Raw genomic sequence first — 19772 nt, forward strand, 5'->3', positions numbered from 1 at the left:
TTCTTCACCTGTAAGTGGGGGGATAATTACTTCTCAAGGGTCTGGCCCATGAATATTTTCTTCCTTCTTCCTTGAGGCTTAAAGAGCTTCTTTTTCAACTCACCTCCTCAACCATCAGGATTCTGAATCCATCCTGTTAGTTTCCTACTTCTCAGGGTTCTATTAAGTTTCCTAAGCAGCCCTGATTATAGAGGTATTGGCAGTCACAAAAAGATGAGAAAATAAAACACTTATGCAGGCAAGCCTGTAATAAAGGTTGCTGCTGTGAAAGTTAAGAGCACTCTGCAAAAAGTGGAACATACACAGAAAACAAAATGTCAAGAATAAGTACACTAAGTGTCCCTGGTCACAGCTCAAAAGCAGTTAGGAGGCAGCACAATGTGAAGTAGGGTTGCTGCCTCTGTCCAGCGCTTGGAGTAGGGAGAGAACAGAGTTTCCGGTGACAAATGCCCTATGCAGGCTAGCAGTAATAAGTCACACAAGAATCCTGGAGCCTAAATAGAGTATGTCACGGAAGCAAGTAAAGCCAATCAGAAAGACAACTCCATCATCAACACATAAGAAGACTCAAAGGAGGGAAAAGAAAAACCTTCCCAATCAAAAACCACAGCCCCACTATGTGTGGGAGTCAGCAGACAAAACATGCAGAAGGACCTACATCTGTGAACCTGAGACATGAAACAGTGGAAAGTGTTGAGGATCAAAAGCATAAATATAAGAAAAGGTTAAGAACTATTAAGAAAATGATGGGGAGATTTATAAAATAACCAAATGTAACTTCCAGAAACAAAATCTAAGAGTCAATAAAATTCGAAATCTAAGAAACAGATAAAATACCCAGACACAGGAGAAAAATGAAGACAGAACTGAGAAAATTACAAAGAGATGTCAAAATATGAGAGTGCATAATGAACACTGAGGATATAAAGAAAAGGTTAAAAGTGCATCAAACAGAGGTTCTAGAAGGAAAGAATGGAGGATAACAGACAGAAAATGTTTGAAGAGATAATAGCTTAAAACTTCCCAGAATTCATAGAAAACAGGAATCTACAGACTAAGAAGAAAAATGAATCCCAAGTGAGATAAATGTGAATTATAAGAAGACATACTATAGTGAACCTGCAGAATTCTGAAAATAAACACAAATGTAAAAGACACCAGAAAACAAAAGATAGACAATAAGTGGACTGACACTAGTCTCATTAGAACAGAGGCCAAAAACACAATGAAAGAATTCTCCAAGTGCTGCAGGGAAAATAACTATCTAGAACTAATAACCTAGAACCTATTATCCACTGTCTTATCCAAAGAGATAAGATAAAAACACATTCAGGGCCAGGCACAGCGGCTCATGCCTGCAATCCTAGCACTCTGGAAGGCTGAGGCAGGTGGATTGCCTGAGCTCAAGAGTTCAAGACCAGCCTGAGTCAGAGCGAGATCTCATCTCTAAAAAAAAAAAAAAGCCAGGCGTTGTGGAGGGCACTTGTAGTCCCAGCTACTTGGGAGGCTGAGGCAAGAGAATCGCTTAAGCCCAAGAGTCTGGGGTTGCTGTAGGCTGTGATGCCATAGCACTCTATTGAGGGCAAGAAAAAAACAAAACAAAAATAGTCAGTAGGAGACAGACATTACCTTCTACAAATGCCACTGAAGGATATGACAGAGAACATTTTTTTTGAGATAGTCTCACTTTGTTGCCCTCGGTATAGTGCCATGGTGTCACAACTCACAGCAACCTCCAACTCCTGGGCTTAGGCGATTCTCTTGCCTTAGCCTCCCGAGTAGCTGGGACTACAGGCGCCTGCCACAACGCCCAGCTATTTTTTGTTGCAGTTTGGCCGGGGCCAGGTTCAAATCCACCACCCTCGGTATATGGGGCCAGCGCCCTACCCACTGAGCCACAGGCACTGCCCAAGAGAACATGTTCTAGAAAAAGGAATTTTAAGCCCAAAGAAGCTGGATGGACAATAAATATCTAAAGATCAGCAAAGAAACTAGAAAATAGGTCAAGGTAAGGAACTGGTGATTCTCAAAAATAATAACCCTGGGATATAAAATAAGGGGAACTCAAGTACCAGATGAAGACATCATGACAGGTGACGTGGGGAGGAGGAATGACTGGGGTAGGCATCTAGGAAGTCCCTATACTGCTCAGTAAGGAGGAGAGAAATATTAATTAAAATCTGGACAAGAAACTTTCATGTTAATTATGAGAAGAAAAGAGGAGTAAAAAATCTAATCAAGAAAACTGAATCAAGTGAACAGAAGGCAAGGGGGGAAAAAGGGAAATAAAAAAAGCAAAAGTCTTGTATTTAGAAAAAAAGATGACAGAAATGGTAGCTGTAAGATACTTTTCCCTAGGTATTATCCTTGAGGTACAGGGAGAGCCACACAGTTGAGTACTCAGTCTCTCGCACCACTGGTCATTCCTGCAATCACACTCAGCAGAGACCAACAGTTGCCAACTCAACATGTATTTTCCTGTCCCTACAGTGTCCTGGAACAAAAGACCACGTTTATTAGTTGCTCTTGCAAGTAGGTGTAACCAACACTGCCTTACTCAAGCTGAGAAAGTTGGAAGGAACTTCTTCTCTTACCCATCTGCCTGTCATCCTGCCTTAAAGTGACTCATGAATGGAAGCCAAAGGCCTCAAGAGGACAGCAACAGAATAGTAACCTGGATCCCTGATATCTGTGGAGCTGCCTCTCTTCACACCCATGGTGAGTGCTAATAAACTTCTACCTTGCTCAGGCCATGCAAGTTTGGATTTCCTAATATATGCAGTTTAACCCAATTCTAACTAGTTACAACTTCAGCCAGAAATAATCTCTATCAATGCTACATGCAGGTGTTTGGAAGAAATCAGGTTTTTTGTTTTTCTAAAACGAAAGGTAAAATAGTTTGGTACAGATACAGTATGTATTCTCATTTATAGTAAATATTCCTCAGAATGGAATTTCACAATGCAAGTACTATATAACCAGGTAAACAAACCTTTTAAAGACTACAACAAAATTTACAATAAAGATAGACATATAGCAAGTCTGAAAAGAGCCCACAGCTCCGTGGGTAGGGCGCCAGCCACATACACCAGGGCTGGCAGATTCGAACCTGGCCCCGACCTGCTAAAACAACAATGACAACTGCAACAAAAAAATAGCTGGGCATTGTGGCAGGCACCTGTAGCCCTAGCTATTTAGGAGGCTGAGGCAAGAGAATCGCTTAAGCCCAAGAGTCTGAGATTATAGCTCAGTGCCTGTGGCTCAATAGGCTAAGGCGCCAGCCACATACACCTGAGCTGGCAGGTTCAAATCCAGCCCGGGCCTGCCAAACAACAATAGCTGCAACCAAAAAATAGCCGGGCGTTGTGGCATACGCCTGTAGTCCCAGTTACTTGGGAGGTGGAGGCAGGAGACTCGCTTGAGCCCAGGAGTTGGAGGTTGCTGTGAGCTGTGATGCCACAGCACTCTGCCTAGGGCGAAAGCTTCAGGCTCTGTCTCCAAAAAAAAAGTCTGAGGTTGCTGTGAGCTGTGATACAATGGCACTCTACCCAGGGCCACAGCTTGAGACTCTGTCTCAAAAATAAATAAATAAATCAAAAAAAATAAGGATGGGGCGGCACCTGTGGCTCAGTGAGCAGGGCGCCGGCCCCATATGCCGAGGGTGGCGGGTTCAAACTCAGCCCCGGCCAAACTGCAACAGAAAAATAGCCGGGCGTTGTGGCAGGCGCCTATAGTCCCAGCTACTCGGGAGGCTGAGGCAGGAGAATCGCCTAAGCCCAGGAGTTGGAGGTTGCTGTGAGCTGTGTGATGCCATGACACTCTACCGAGGGCAATAAAGTGAAACTGTCTCTACAAAAAAAAATGAGGATAATAAAATACAAAATATTTATAATATTAAAAAATAGAAAGAGGAATAAATGATAAGATGTATGACATTCATTTGAAGGGATGGTTTAACATTTTAAAGATAATTACACTGTGCCAAAATAAACTATAAACTCTATGAAATCACAATTAAAATTCCATTAAGATTTCTAATGGAGCTCTCTCTACAAATGGAAGGATAAAAGTTCATGAATGGCTAACTGAACTTAGAAATAGGGAGGATGGTACTTTATGAGAAAGAAACAAATATTATAGACTCCTGTTAACCACAATTTTCTTCCTGTGCAGATAGACATATATAATGAAAGAATCCAGAACTCAAGAGAACTGCATAAACATACACACCCAGAAAATGATAGCAGTTGTCCCATAAATTACTAGGTTATACAAACTTTTTTTTCAATTAGCAAAGTAGAGCAGCTATGTAAAAAGGTGAATTCCGGACATATTAAAAACCTTAAAGTTGGGCAGTGCCTGTGGCTCAGTGAGTAGAGCGCCAGCCCCATATACCGAGGGTAGCGGGTTCAAACCCGGCCCCAGCCAAACTGCAAGAAAAAAATAGCCGGGGATTGTGGCACGCGCCTGTAGTCCTAGCTATTCAAGAGGCTGAGGCGAGAGAATCACCTAAGCCCAAGAGCTGGAGGTTGCTGTGAGCTGTGACGTCACAGTACTCTACTGAGGGCAACAAAGTGAGACTCTGTCTCTAAAAAACCAAAACAAACAAACAAAAAACACTTAAAGCTATTTTAGAAAGACAGCACAAAATAGAAGAATGTCTTTGTCACCTTGGGATAAGAAATAATTTCTTAAATCTCCAAACACATATATCATGAGGTCAAAACAGATGTATTTGACCAAGTCAAAATTAAGAAACTGGGTTCAATGAAAGATACCAAAGATGGGCAGCGCCTGTGGCTCAAGAAGTAGGGCGCCAGTCCCATATGCCGGAGGTGGCGGGTTCAAACCTAGCCCCAGCCAAAAACAAAAAACAAAAAAAAAAAAAAAAGAAAGTTAACAGGTGGGTGATAGAAAAAAGACTGATTGTATTCATTAAATTGAAAATGTCAACAACTATATTTTATCTGCCACTAGGGAAGAAAAACACTGCTAATTAAAACATATTCCCTGTCATGTTGAATTTTTTAGTTTATATTTAAGGAAAGGTTCTCTCAGGCATACTTAGACACAGATTTTTATTATACTACTTGTATACCTAGGAAAAGAAAAATATAACAAAACAAATCAATCAAGACATCCCATAAATCTCTGTACCCACGTTGTGTCCTCTCCTCTGGTAAGTCATCAGCATCATGGGTATACAATACTTTCCTCCCTGCTCTCAGAAGTACCTTGGCGTTGCTTAAAAGGATGCTCCACTATCATCTCTGAGGTGACCTGACATGTTACCGTCATCCATTCTCAAGTTTTGATGCTGAAACTATTCGACTAACCTTATAGTTTCATCTTCTCCCCCAATCAAACCACATATTTCTAGAAAATAAGCTGCTACTTTCCAAAGGCAAAAGGAATCAAAGAGATCTTCCAAGCCTTGTCACTACAGCCTCTATTCATCTGCTCAGCCGATGTGGCTGTTTCTCCTGTGTCAGCTGCCTCACCAAGGGCACATACCCCAACTGGATTGCTGACTGGAGGCCTACCACAGCCAAGCTCACACATACACAGGCAATGACAACCCCATCACAACTGCCCCTCGGCTGACAGTGGCCCATTAGTGACTCCCAGGAGTGGTAAGATTCACTCCCATTTCAGAGATCTTCAACTAGGAAAAAAATTATGCCTTAAGATCAAGGTGATAAATACTAAATAAAAAACTGATGGAAGATTAAAATCTACAAGGTATATAGAACCCTTGCTAATCAAAAGTAAGGCTTAGAATCCAGTAGAAAAATAGGTAAGAGACTTGCTGAGGCATTCACAGAAGCAGAAAACCCCAGCAACTAATGAGTACATGAAATGATGCTCAAAAGCTCAAATAATAAGAGAAATGCAAAAATAATGTTAGTAAACAGGGATGTGGGGAACTGGAATCCCTATACTAGAATATATAGGAATATAGGTGATATAGAAAAATCCTACAGGAAGATAGATAGGCATATATCAGTATCCATTCTTGGTTCTACATCCCCAGAGAAACTCAAACATAGGTCCACAAAAGAACATTAATCACAAGATTCTTTGCAACAGTGGGAAATGGGGGTAGCGATCACAAAAATAACTAAGTAAAACAGTCAACAGAAAGATATGCAGCAGCCAAATGAGCAAGGAATACATACACTTAATATCAGCTAATATTAAAAACCACTTCAAGGCTGGGTGCGGTGGCTCATAATCTGGGAACCCGAGGTGGGTGGATCCCTTGAGCTCAGAAGTTCAAGACCAGCTCCTGAGTAAGAGAAAGACCCTTTCTCTAAAAAAAAAGATGAAAATTAGCTGGCCAGTGTGGTGAGAACTTGTAGACCCAGCTACTAGGCAGGCTGATGCAGAAGGATCGCTCAGGAACCCAGGAGTCTGAGGTTGCAATGAGCCAGGCTGACACCGGGGCACTCCAGCCTGGGCAACAGAGTAAGACTCTAAATAAATAAACAAATACCACTTCAATATCCCATCTCTTCTGAAAGCTCACAGAAAAGCCTACAAAGTTTAAAGGTCTAAAGTTACCCAGAGCAGAACAAAATGATGGAAAATGGAAAGCAAATGGACAAGTTGTACTTGGTAAGTTAAAGTGATCAGAGACAAAGCTGAGCCAAGGCTGGAAGTAAAGCACAGCAACTCCAGAAAAATGCTCCCAAACTGGGGTAGCAGCTTTCTTTAAACATGCAAGAATGGGAGGGGCTGACCACAGGAGGACTGGCTGGGCCCCTGCCCAAGAGGCAGGCAGTCATTCCCAAGCAAAGAAAGACTAGAGGTGGGTTCTCTGGATAGCCTGGGGGTAAATTAAAACCCTTCAGGAGGGCAGCAGTGACATTCTGAAGATGAAAATTACGTGTGAGTTACATAAAAAACAGACGGACTCTGAGCGTCCTGCCTCCAACTCAGCTTCCAAATGCTGGAAAACAAGCTATTTTTTTGCCACTCACCACGGAGGATTCCTATCTTGGGAAACTGAAAGCCCAGAGAATATAAACTTAAATACTAGGCTTGGGGTCCCCACAAATAAATAGGCTCCTGTTTGATCACCCTAGTGTGAAGGCCACGAATCAAGAAGCTCAGCCTATCCTCACCACTCCTCCCAATGATAACTAAGTGTGGTGATAATGTGTTAATTACTATTGTGGTAATCATTTCACAATGTATAGACATACCAAATCATCATACTGTATATCTTAAATATATACTATTTTTGTCAATTACACCTCAGTAAAACTGGGGGAGCCCATCTTACTAAACAAGGCATCTATTTAGCATTCCAATGTCTCATTCTTGAAAATCCTTACATGTATGGTCTACTGATTTTCAAAAAGATAATTTAATAGGAAAAGAATATAGACTTTTCCACAAATGGGTAATAAGACAAGTGGCTACCCATTTGCAAAAAAAGATAAAGTCAGACCTCTACTTCACACTATACACAAAAATTAATTCAAAATGAATCACAGATCTAAATGTAAGGGCAAAAACTATATACTCTTAGAAGGAAACAAAGGAGTAAATCTTTGTAACCTTGTATAAAGTAAAGATTTTTTGATAGGACACAAAAGCACAAGTAATAAAAGGGAAAAACAGATATGTTGGATTTCATTAAAATTAAAAACTTCTACATTTCAAAGATCACTTAAAAAAGTAAAATAAAACCTCTCAGTTTGGGAGAAAATATTTGCAAATCATATTTGATAAGGCACTAGTACCTGAAATACATAAAGAATTCCTAGAACTTAATGATAAAAAGAAAACCCAATTAAAAATGAGCAAGCAATCTAAGTAGGTATTTTTCCAAAGATATACAAATGGCCAACAAGCCGATGAAAAGATCATTAGTCACGAGGGAAATGCAAATTTAAAAAACCACAAAATACTCCTTCCTACCTTCCAGGAAGGCTATAATCAAAATGACAGACAATAATACATGTTGGTGAGTATGTGAAAAAATTAAAACCTTCATATATTGTTTGTGGAAATGTAAAATGATGTAGCCACTTTGGAAAACAGTTTAGTGGTTCCTCAAAATGTTAAATATAGACTTATCATATAACCCTCCAATTCTACTCCTGGGTACATATCCAAGACAAATTAAAACATATGTCCACATAAAAATGTGTATATGAATGTTCACAGAAATATTATTCATATATATTTTATTTTAATGTTCATCAACTAATAAATGTATAAACAAAAAATAATACATTCAAATAATGGAATAATTATTCAGTCATACAAATGAAGTATTGATACATGCTACAACGTGGATAAACCCTGAAAATATTATGCAAGTTAAAAGAAGCCGGACACAAAGGGCTACATGTTGTATGATCCCTTTTACAGGAAATGCCCAAATGGCCAAATCCATAGAGAAAATAGGTAAATGGCTGCCATGGCCTTGGGATAGGAAGGAAGAAGTGACTTACTAGGGGGTCTGGGATTTCTTTTGGGAGTGATAAAAGTGTTTTGGAATCAGACGAGAGTTGTACAGCTTTTACCTGAATATACTTAAAACCACTTAATCATGTACTTCTAAAGAATGAATTTTATGGTATGTGGATTGTATCTCAATAAGGCTGTTATTTATAGAAAAAAAATCCAAGTTAAGTAAATTCACTTACTTTTATGTCAACTCAGTATTAAACATAACAGGTTTTTACATAAATTGAAGAAAACCAACACAAAATTTACCAGTATCAATAGAACATCCTTCAATTTTTCTTAGAGTTTTCACAAATAATTTACATAATGCTCTTTATCATAATGAAAATATTCTGCATATTGGGAAAAAAAGAAAGGACACTAAAATTCACCAGATACTGGCTCGGTACCCATAGCACAGTGGTTAGGGCTCCAGCCACATATACCAAAGCTGGTGAGTTCGAATCTGGCCTGGCCAGCTAAAGCAACAATGACAACTCCAACAACAACAACAAAAAATAGCCAGGCATTGTGGCAGGTGCCTGTAGTCCCATCTTACTCAGGAGGCTGAGGCAAGAGAATCGCTTAAGCCCAAGAGTTTGAGGTTGCTGTGAGCTGTGACGCCACAGCACTCTACCAAGGGCAACATAGTGAGACTCTGTCTCAAAAAATTAAAAAAAAAAAAAATTACCAGATACTAAGAAGGTCTCTAGCAGATGAATAAAGACAGATAAAACAATTAATATAGTGTAAAAGGATAAAATAAAAAATGATTTTAAGATGTCTAAGGTTTTAAAAAGTCACCTTTTCATACCATCTTCTGAGGAGTCTAATCTATACTCTACTTATACAACGGAGTAAACCAAAAAAGAGGAAACGGCCAACACGGGAGAGACAAAGGGAGCTCCCAAGCTAAAGTGACAGGGTCACCCTATGCTGCAGCTGTGAATAGAGCAACTAGTCAGCATTGGAGCAGAATGACACAGAGTTCTCTAAAGAAAACAGAAAATGAACCTAAGACATACATTTGAACATTCTCAACATAGACTTATACTCCTGGAGGAACGTGACAGGATGAATTACAGACTGAAGTGTAGAACCAAGGAAGTGAGGAAAGTGACTACCTCCAGGGAAAACAAAAAGTGTACGAAAGAAAGTGTAGTCACACTGCACTGACCCAACTGAATGACAGTAATGAAGTCATAAAAATGTAAACACTAAATAATCTAACGACACATTATGCTGTAACTGAACTCTCCTAGAAAGAAGGAAAGAACAAGGCTCTTGTGTATAGCTGAGCAACTGAGGTTCTGTTGAGGGTGCCCAGGGATCTGCACCGTAGTCCCAGATTCACACCAGTCTGCTGTACTTGCTGGAGAAAGTGCCTATGTTCCTAATCCCACTGGAGGCAGGGCGAGGCTACTACAGGGCTGGAAGAGTGTGAAAAGGTGTGTTTTCAGAGAGCAAGTCCTTCTCTACCACAATTAATGGACATAGAGTCATGTGCTGCCTAATGATGCCTTAGTCCATGATAGACCAATCATACAACAGGGTCCCATAAGACTATAAACACCGTATTTTTACAGGACCTTTTCTATGTTTAGATACACTGATACTTATCAGTGCATTATGACTGCCTATAGTATTCAGTAAAGTAACATGCTCTCTGTATGGCATGTTTTGTAGCCTAGGAGCAATTGCCTAGGTGTGTAGTAGGCTATACTATCTAGTTTTGCATAATGATTTGTATATATTATAACTCTAGATTTTGTATAATGATGAAATCACTTAACAACACATTTCTCAGAATGTATCCCCATCATTAAGTGATGCACAACCGTAATCAAAACTGAGAAAGAAAAAAAAAAATCAAGAAATAATAGCATAAGCAAGTTCCATAGAAAAATAGAGGCAGCTACTAGAAAAAAAGCTAAAAAAAAGAAAACAATTACTTCTAGAGACTTGGAATGTGGGGTAAAGAAGAGTGGCATAAAAGATTGCAGATTTTCTCATGAAACTTTTAAGTTATGCGTATGTACAACTAAGTGACAGAACCTATCAGTAAAATGTAATACAGTAATTTATTAGAGAAGAAAAGTAATGATAACTCAATAGATACAGAAAAAATATTTGATAAAATTTAATACTCTGATTTAAGAAGCTACCAAAAATTTCCCTTAGGAAACTAGAAAAAGAAAGGAATGTCTGCAATTCAATACAGACTATTTCTTAGTTTTTAAGGTACAGAAGGCCACTGTCACCACTGCTATTCAATACTGAATAGAAAGTAACAACAACAACAACAACAACAAATGCTCCTCATGACAGAAACAAAAACTTTCTGATATCCAGAGATGAATCTATTAAAAGATATACAATGCCAATCTCCCAGCTGTGATACCATATATGTAAGACATTACAATTGGGAAATACTGGGTTAAGGGTATAAGCCTTACAAGGAATTTCTCTGCATTACTTCTCACAATTGCATGTGAATCTACAAATACTTTCAAATAGCAAGTAGAAACAAAGGGGTGACTTTATGACAAAAATTACTTTATTTTACTGTAGGAAATAAAAGACCCAAGTATACAAGAAACATATCACGTACAAGGGGGTGATTTAACATCAGCAGGATACCAATTCTCCCCAAATTAGTCCTTAAATCAATGCATTTCTAATAAAAAATATATATTTTAGTCAAATTTGATCACCTAAACCTAAACTCGTAATGAGGAAGAGCCAAGAACAGCCTAGACAATTCTGAAGAACTAGGAAGTAGATGGACTTGTTCTTACTCAAGGTTTATTATAAAGTTGTGGTATTTATCAGTCAAGCTCTGGCACATGGAGATAAATGTACCAAAAGAATAGAAATAAAAGCCAGAAACAGACCCTTTATAAGGGAACTTGGTATACAAATGAAAGAAAATTTCCAATCAGTAGATAAAAGTTAGACTATACAACTAATAATGCTGGGATTAATCACTGCCATACAGAAAATAGTAAATTAGACCTTTGTAGTAGAAAAGGATTTCTTAACACCTCAAAAGAACAAACTATAAGATAAAAGATTGGTAAACTTGATTTCAGAATGTGTAAAACTTTTATAAGACTAAAAAGATCCACAGAAGGAAAAAACCCTCTCTTAGATCAGAACAGAATTAGAAGACTATACTCAGGAGAATATCTCACATCACCTTTTAAAATAAAACACTAAATATTTTCATGGCAACAGGAATATGCAATAAAATTATAAATATAAGCAAAAGAAAAACATCTACTAACTTAATGACACTGGTTATCTTGTATGGGAGGCAAGAGTAAAATGATGGACAGGAAAGAATTTCTTTTTGCTATTGCCTAAGCTGATATCTCAAACTCCTGACCTTAAGGGATTCTCTAGCCTTGGTCTCCCTAAGTGCTAGGATTATAGGTGTAAACCATTGCAGCTGGCCCTAGAAAAGAATTTCTGAAGTTATATTTGTAATGTTTTCTTTTTTAAAATCGATTTAATGTAAAGACAGCAGAATGTTACTGCCTATTAAAGCTGGAGGTGGTTACACAGGTGTCCGATATTTTCTCTATTCTTTAAATACTTAATTAACAGAAACACAATAAAGAAAAGATAACCAATAGAACTAAAAATTAAAAATAGATCAGACATCAGAAACGAGGAGGGAAATGGTACAAATACCATAATTCATATTTTGTGAGTCAACAGAATACTGTCTACAGTTGATGAATCAAGAAAACAATAGTATAGCATGCCATTAATATCTATTTTATTTATTTATTTATTTACAGACAGTCTCACTCTGTTGCCCCAGGTAGAATGCTGTGGCATCAGCCTACCTCACAGCAACCTCAATCTCCTGGGTTCAAGCGATCCTCCTGCCTCAGCCTCCCAAGTAGCCAGGCACCTGGGCTAATTTTTCTATTTTCAGTAGAGAGGGGGTCTTACTCTTGCTGAGGCTGGTCCAAAACTCCTGAGCCCAAGTGATCCTCTCGTCTTAGCCTCCTTAGTAGCTGAACTGCAGGCACACACCATAATGCCTGGCTAACTTTTCTATTTTTATTTTATTTTATTGCAGTTTTTGGCGGGGGCTGGGTTTGAATCTGCCACCTCTGGTATATGGGGCTGGCACTCTACTCTTTTGAGCCACAGGTGCCACCCTAACTTTTCTATTTTTAGTAGAGACAGGGACTCACTCTTACTCCCTCTTACTCAGACTGGTCTCAAACTCTTGAGTTCAAGCAATCCTCCCCTTCCCAGAGTGCTAGGATTAAAGGTGTAACCTTTAATCTGGCCTACTAAAAACTAGAGTTATTGTCTGGCCTACTAAAAACTAGAGTTATTAACGCATGGCAGATCTAAAACGAGAAACAAACTTGGTAGAGAAAAGCAGAAATCTTTCATTTTAAGTGTGTTTGACTATTTGAAAGAGTACCATGTACATGTATTAGTTTGAAAAAAAATTTTTTTAGAAAAAGGACCAAGGTTAAGAATCGAATTAGAGACTCAAAAAAATTCCTGTACTATCCCTAAAAGACATTTTTTATTGGGAACTAAAGCAGTTAGTTATTCCCAAGAATTTATAAATGTTTTATTTCAGTTAATAAAGGAATACTATATAAACCACTATATAATGTAGCAAATTTACCTACAGGAAACCAAACAGAAGTCCTTTGAGTAGCAAAACCAATTTACCCTGAAACTATGTTGTAATTGAGGGCTGGATGGTCTTTTGAGACAAGAGGAACAAGAGGTTCTGGTTGCCACTCTTCAATCAGTTCTTCCTTTTCCTACAGGAGAAAATACAGTTAAAATACAGCGCAGTGCTAGTCACCTCACATCAACTTCTACAATATCTGAATAGTGTCTTGGAATGAGAAAGCCCTAAATGAACACACTGCTGGAAAGACCATGTCTGGCTGCTGTAGCTAGAATAAAAACAAAATTGCTCTTGAGTTCTGTGCACTCACCACCCTTATCTATTTCCTCATCACAAGCAAAATGCTCTTTATTGAAGGATTTGACAATTTATGAAAACTTTATTTCTACACTCAGGATTTTTTTTCCTTACTATATAAAACACATCAAAATTCAATTGGGGGGAGGGGGGTTTGAAAAGGATTCTTTTCAACACCAAATCTCCTTTGAGACCACAGGGGAAACTTTCCCTTAGGCTGCAGAAACAGTGTGCTTTTCCTAAGCAACTCGTGTAACTTTCATATGGACACTCAAATTCCAGTAGCTAGCTGTCCAGGCTTCCCTCTAACCATCTATGTGTTAGATTGCTATTTATCACTAGCAAAGTACACAGGACTATACCATGGTACTCCTTTGGGTACTGGCTTTACCCCCAGCTTTCCCCTTATATTTAATTTCCTTTAATTTCCTTACACTACAAAAAATGTTTTAAGTTAACAGAGTTGAACCACCACAAATCCTCTTGGTAAAAATGTAGCAACTATAATTACACAGACAGCAATATGATTTCTTACCTTGACTGTAAGATCAGATCGTTCTTGTAATTTGTAAGTTTTAGAGAAAAGGAGTCTGATTATCCAGAGTATTAGAATTCCTTCCAAAATAAGATGGTAAGCAGGAGCCTAAGAGTGAGTCATAAACAAAACAAGAAATGAAAAACACAACCTCCAACACCTGTGCATAAAAATTAGCACACCTGTATATACTGCCTCCTATGACCTTTAACCTACTACTCTTACAATTAACTTTCAAAGCTCCCTTAATTTTAACTCATTCCTTTTCCCATTTCTTTTTTTTTTTCTTTTTCTTTTGAAATAGAATTTCAGTATGTCACCCTCAGTAGAGTGCTGTAGAATCACAGCTCACAGCAACCTCAAACTCTGAGCTTAAGTGATTCTCTTGCCTCAGCATCCCAAGTAGCTGGGACTACAGGCGCCTGCCACAATGCCTGGCTATTTTTTTCTATAGTTGTTTTAGTTGTCATTGTTGTTTGGCAGGCCTGGGCTGGATTCAAACCCACCAGCTCCGGTGTATGTGGCTGGCGCCCTAGCCACTGAGCGACAGGCACCGAGCCTCCTTTTCCCATTTCTAACAGCAGGCATTTTCGCCTTCATTTGAAAAACCTCTACTACTTTCAGCTTTTAAAACCTCTTAAGAATAAAAATTAAATTAAAAAAATAAAATCTGACACAGCATCCTAATATTAACAAGTATGAATTATCAGATCCTTCAGGTAATTTAAATTTTACTGGTGAGAAATGACTGTAACAAAACATTTCACAGTTTACCAAGCTTTCTACCACCTCCATTTACCCATGGATGAGTTTAATAGTTATATGGAAATCAATTGCCACAATTCTTAGTTTTGTGCATCCTGTATATTCTGCATCCCAGATAAACTTCTTTAAATCCTTCTCAGAATATGACAGAGGGGGGGAAAATAACTATAATGTTTAAATGTTTAAAGCAGTGGTTCTCAACCTGTGAGTCACGACCCACAGGAACTGTATTAAAGGGTTGCGGCATTAGGAAGATTAAGAACCTTCCTTACTGGTTTAAAGAACAGTAGATCTCTTTTCTACTATAGTTCTCAAAAAGTATATAGTGTTGGGTGGCGCCTGTGGCTCAAAGGGGTAGGGCGCCAGCCCCATATGCCAGAGGTGGTGGGTTCAAACCCAGCCCCAGCCAAAAACTGAAAAAAAAAAAAAAAAAAAAGTATATAGTGTTTTCCACAGCAATAAAGAGATTTTAATGAAATTATTCATCTCAGGTCTTCTTTTCAACTGTATGTTTTCTGGATTAAGGGCAGGCCAACTTTTTTGCTGTATGTAAATAGACACTAGTTGTTCTGATAGTTCAGATATCAACTAAATCCCAGTCAGTCAGTTATGGAGTCTCTACTCCAGTGGGTTGTCACTGAAAAATCACTGTAAGAGGCATTTAGAAATGTAAACACAAATTATTTTCAAATATTACAAAGAAAGAAAATAATACTCTCCATAGTTTAAAATAATAAACACACCAGAATTTGGAGGTTGGAAAACTGCTGACATTTTGTAAGCAAACTTTTCAAGGCAATGCATAAACTTTAAAACCATACACATATGCTACACACACACACATGCACACATACGCTTATTTCTTCTGGAGGTATGCTATTTAAGACTCCTCAAATTCTATATATAAAGGGCATCAGGGCTGGGCACGCTGGTTCACTCCTATAATCCTAGCACTCTTGGGAGGTCCAGACAGGTGGACTGCATGAGTTCAGGAGTTTGAAACCAACCTGAGCAAGAGTGAGACCCTGTCTGTACTTAAAAAAAAAAAAAGAAACAATTAGCCAGGCATTGTGTCACACACCCACAGTCCCAGCTACTCAGGAGACTGAGGCAAGAGGATCACTCAAGCCTTAAGGAGTTGGAGGTTGCTGTGAATTAAGGTGCCACAGCTCTCAACCCAGGGTGACAAGAGTGAGACTGTCTTTAAATAAATAAATATCATCAGCATTAGAATAAGAAGTCTCTTTAAGATGACTTTTAAAATTTGCTGATCCTCATGAATATATTTCATTTAGGAATAAGTCTCAACACCCTTTCTTTTCTTAGTAATTAGATTCTGTCAAGCAAACCTTTGCCCGAGTCACTAAATGCCCTGTTCCCTCAAAGAAATCACCCTAAGAAAAGTTGAGAAACTACCTAGTGAATTAATAAAAATCATAAATGCCACTTCTTTTCCTTCTTAGGAAATGTTACATACAGGAGGACCTCTCCTAAGTCTCACTGTTGGACAATTAATTTCAGGGTATGAGAAGCTACCCTGTCAAAGAGTCTTCAAACAGGAAGCAAACAATAGCTGGGCATGGGACTCAGCCCGTAGTCCCAGCACTCTGGGAGGCCAAAGAGGGTGGACTGCCTGAGCTCAGGAGTTCAAGACCAGCCTGAGCAAGAGGGAGACCCAGTTTCTACTAAAAATTGACAAACTAGGGCATTGTGGCAGGTGACTGCAGTCCCAGCTACTCTGGAGACTGAAGCAAGAGGACTGCTTGAGCCCAAGAGACTGAGGTTGCTGTGAGCTACAATGGCATAGCACTTTACGGAAGGTGACAAAGTGAGACTCTGTCTCCAAAAAAAAAAAAAAAAGCAAACAACATATATAATAAAAAATAATTAATTTCTAAAAACATTTTTAAAATAACTCAATTTTAATGGCTCTTCTCTTAGTTACTATAATTTTTTTTTTTTTTTTTTGAGACAGAGCCTCAAGCAGTCACCCTGGGTAGACTGCTGTGGCATCACAGCTCACAGCAACCTCCAACTCCTGGGCTCAAGCAATTCTCCTGCCTCCGCCTCCCAAAAGTAGCTGGGACTACAGGTGCCCGCCACAATGCCCGGCTATTTTTTGGTTGCAGCCGTCACTGTTTTTTGGTGAGCCTGAGCTGGATTTGAACCCGCCAGCTCAGGTGTACGTGACTGGCGCCTTAGCCGCTTGAGCCACAGGCGCGGAGCCTTAGTCACTATAATTAACCTAATATTAGACATTACTTATTATATGAGGATAGGAAAGAGACACATCTGCTCTCTTACCTATTTTTCAAGAAAAAAATTTTCCAATATGTCTTCCAACAGAAGACACCATCATTACCCCCTTCAGTAAACAGTACTAGTAAGTTTCAAAAAGAAAAATTATCAAAAGAGAAGTGAAATTCACTTTAAATAAATATATATACTCTGTAAGTACGGAGACTTTTGCCTTTTTGTTCACTGCCAAGCGTCTAGATCTGTGCAGTGCAATAAATCCAATACCACGGTAACCACTATTCAGATGTGGCTACTTAAATTTACATTTAAGTTAAATTAAAAATAATAATATGGTAGTGACTACTGTACTGAACAGCTCAGAGACAGAAGATGCAGAAAGATCCACTGGATACTGTGGGGAATATCTGTTGTTAAATGAATGAAACTTCTCTAAGACTTAACATTTTGATTTCGTTTTATCTTACACACCTAGAATATCTAAGCCTTTTAAAAAACTCATAAGTATTCTTCCCTTAAAAGTTTACTAAAATAGTTGTATCTCTATAACGTAAAAAACAGTAAGAATGACAAACTATTTCTTACTCCTGTATCATTCGACTTATTTTCTAATCCACCCTCTCGCACCCGAAAAAAAAACAAAACCCTACAATTTATTACAGTTCTATCCCCGATTAACTGCTCCATAGTTACAAGAACCTCTCTTCCCTAGGACCTTCCCAGGCAGATTTTTCACTCTATTTTCACCACTCCATTTTGCCATCAGTTCTAACTCTAGCTTGTGAAGACCTGTCTCTTGCGCCCCCTCCCACGTGTTCCTCTCCCGCTTTCCATCAGGACCCGAAGCCGGCAAGCTCAAACCAAAACCCTCGGTCCGAGCCCCGCCAGTTCCCTCTACACGCACTGCCACTGAACTCTTCAGCTGAGAGGCGCTGAACTGGGGCGTGACCGAGCCAACCCTGCCAAGGCCCCCAAAAATCCACACGTGCCGTTCCACCCTCCCCAGGACCGGGAGTGGTCGTGAGCCTTTTGGCCACCGAGCCCACCTCGTAGAGCGCCTGTACCATCTCCACCAGCACCCACTGCTCCGCGGTGGTCGCCATAGTCAAGCTCCGCGAATCCCTTCCGGTAGGCGGGCCACAGGTACGTCCAAACAGCGCGCGTCACTGTTCAGTGACGTTTTCGCCTTTGCTGGGGCGGGGCAGCCGCCGGGTACCGCCTCCTCGCACGTGCGCACTAACTGGCAAGAAACAGGCTTGAGGTCAGGCCCTAAGTATTACCTAACTTCTGTTTTTGAGGTGTCAGCCGGGTTGTGGACTCCGGGCGAGGGAGTAACAGTAAATGGCTCGGCAGTGAGTTGAGCGCAGAGAGTAGTAAGGTAATCACAATGTATTTAATTTTAAATGACATGAGAAATCCAGTTATGCATTATCATTAAAAAAATACATAACTATACACAAAAATTGCCAACTTTTTTGTATAGCACCTACTGTGTGTCGAGCAGTTTGGTGCAGCACCTTTAGGGCCTTCTTGTGAATATGGAAACTATGCAGATGCACAGGCTTGATAGGACTGGATGTCTTAAGTACACTTGGGACCATAGAACAATATGATCATGTAGAACTTGGTCTACCACATACTACACAACTTTTTTCCCTATTTTTATATCTTGTATTATTAATGCCTGAAGGCTATTTGTTGCGTGTATTTCTCCTTCCATTTTATTTAAACATTTATTGGTGAACACTTAACAATATTTCCACCTTTTCCCTGTTACAAGCAATGCTGACCTAAACGTTGCTGTTCCATGTCTTTCTATGTCTGTCTTTCTTTCTTTCTTTCTTTTTTTTTTTTTGTTACAGAGCCTGAAGCTGTCGCCCTGGGTAGAGTGCCGTAGCGTCACAGCTCACAGCAACCTCAAATACTTGGGCTTAAGCGATTCTCTTGCCTCAGGCTCCCAAGTAGCTGGGACTACAGGTGCCCGCCACAACACCCGGCTATTTTTTGGTTGTAGCCATCATTGCTGTTTGGCGGGTGGGGCTGGATTCGAACCCGCCAGCTGTGGTATATGTGGCTGGCGCCTTAGCGCTTGAGCTACAGGTGCCGAGCCTTTCCGTGTATATATGACTTGTTTGTTTAAAGTGGGATTCTAGTCAAACGATTATGCATATTATTAACTTTGACAAATACTGCCATACTGCTCTTCAAGATGGCTTAACTAATTTAAAATATTTGGAAGTGTTTTTGCGCTCTAGTCCATAAAGGCTATTAGCAGTCTTAAAGAATATTTTTGCCAACTTAATATTGATAAAATTGAAGTTTGTTTTTCATGCTTCTGGTTATTCATGAGGATGAGCAACTTATGTTTATTGGCATTTATAGACCTTCCATGAATTGCCGATTCATATTCTTTTATGTATTTTTCTATTGATTAATTTTTGTTCTCTTATGGATTTGTAGGAACTCTATGCATTCTGAATATCTTATACTGTATTTTCCTACTTCACATGTGAAAATGATTTTCACCCAGTTTCTGTTCTTTTATCATATCTTCATTTTAAATTTTATGTAGAGTAACAAGTCATTCTGTTCCATTATTGCCTCTGGATTTGTATCCTGCTTAGAAAAGACTTCTTCACCACACCAGTGCTTTCCTACCATTCTTGCATCCATTTGTTGTTTTTATAGCTCTTTACTCTGGAAATTATATTTTTGTATGATGAGATGTAAGGGGGTTGATTTTTTTCTAAAGGAATAATTTTTGAGTGCCATTTGAGTAAT

The 19772-nt window shown here is 39.2% G+C and overlaps 1 protein-coding gene across 1 annotated transcript in view; it reads right to left on the reverse strand.

The window, feature by feature from the left end:
• The window catches only part of SPTLC1 (serine palmitoyltransferase long chain base subunit 1), a 78871-nt gene extending 60700 nt beyond the window's left edge, over window positions 1-18171 (reverse strand). Inside the window, exons 1-3 of the mRNA XM_053579062.1 lie at window positions 18038-18171; window positions 13971-14078; window positions 13174-13268 (exon numbers count right to left, since the gene is read on the reverse strand). Coding sequence (XP_053435037.1) covers window positions 13174-13268; window positions 13971-14078; window positions 18038-18094 — 260 coding nt within the window. The 5' untranslated portion in view covers window positions 18095-18171. The remainder of the gene's footprint in view (window positions 1-13173; window positions 13269-13970; window positions 14079-18037) is intronic.
• Between the last annotated feature and the right edge of the window lie 1601 nt (window positions 18172-19772).

The sequence above is a fragment of the Nycticebus coucang genome, chromosome 2 (genome assembly GCF_027406575.1).
Source record: "Nycticebus coucang isolate mNycCou1 chromosome 2, mNycCou1.pri, whole genome shotgun sequence".
NCBI classification, from domain to species: Eukaryota; Metazoa; Chordata; class Mammalia; order Primates; family Lorisidae; genus Nycticebus; species Nycticebus coucang.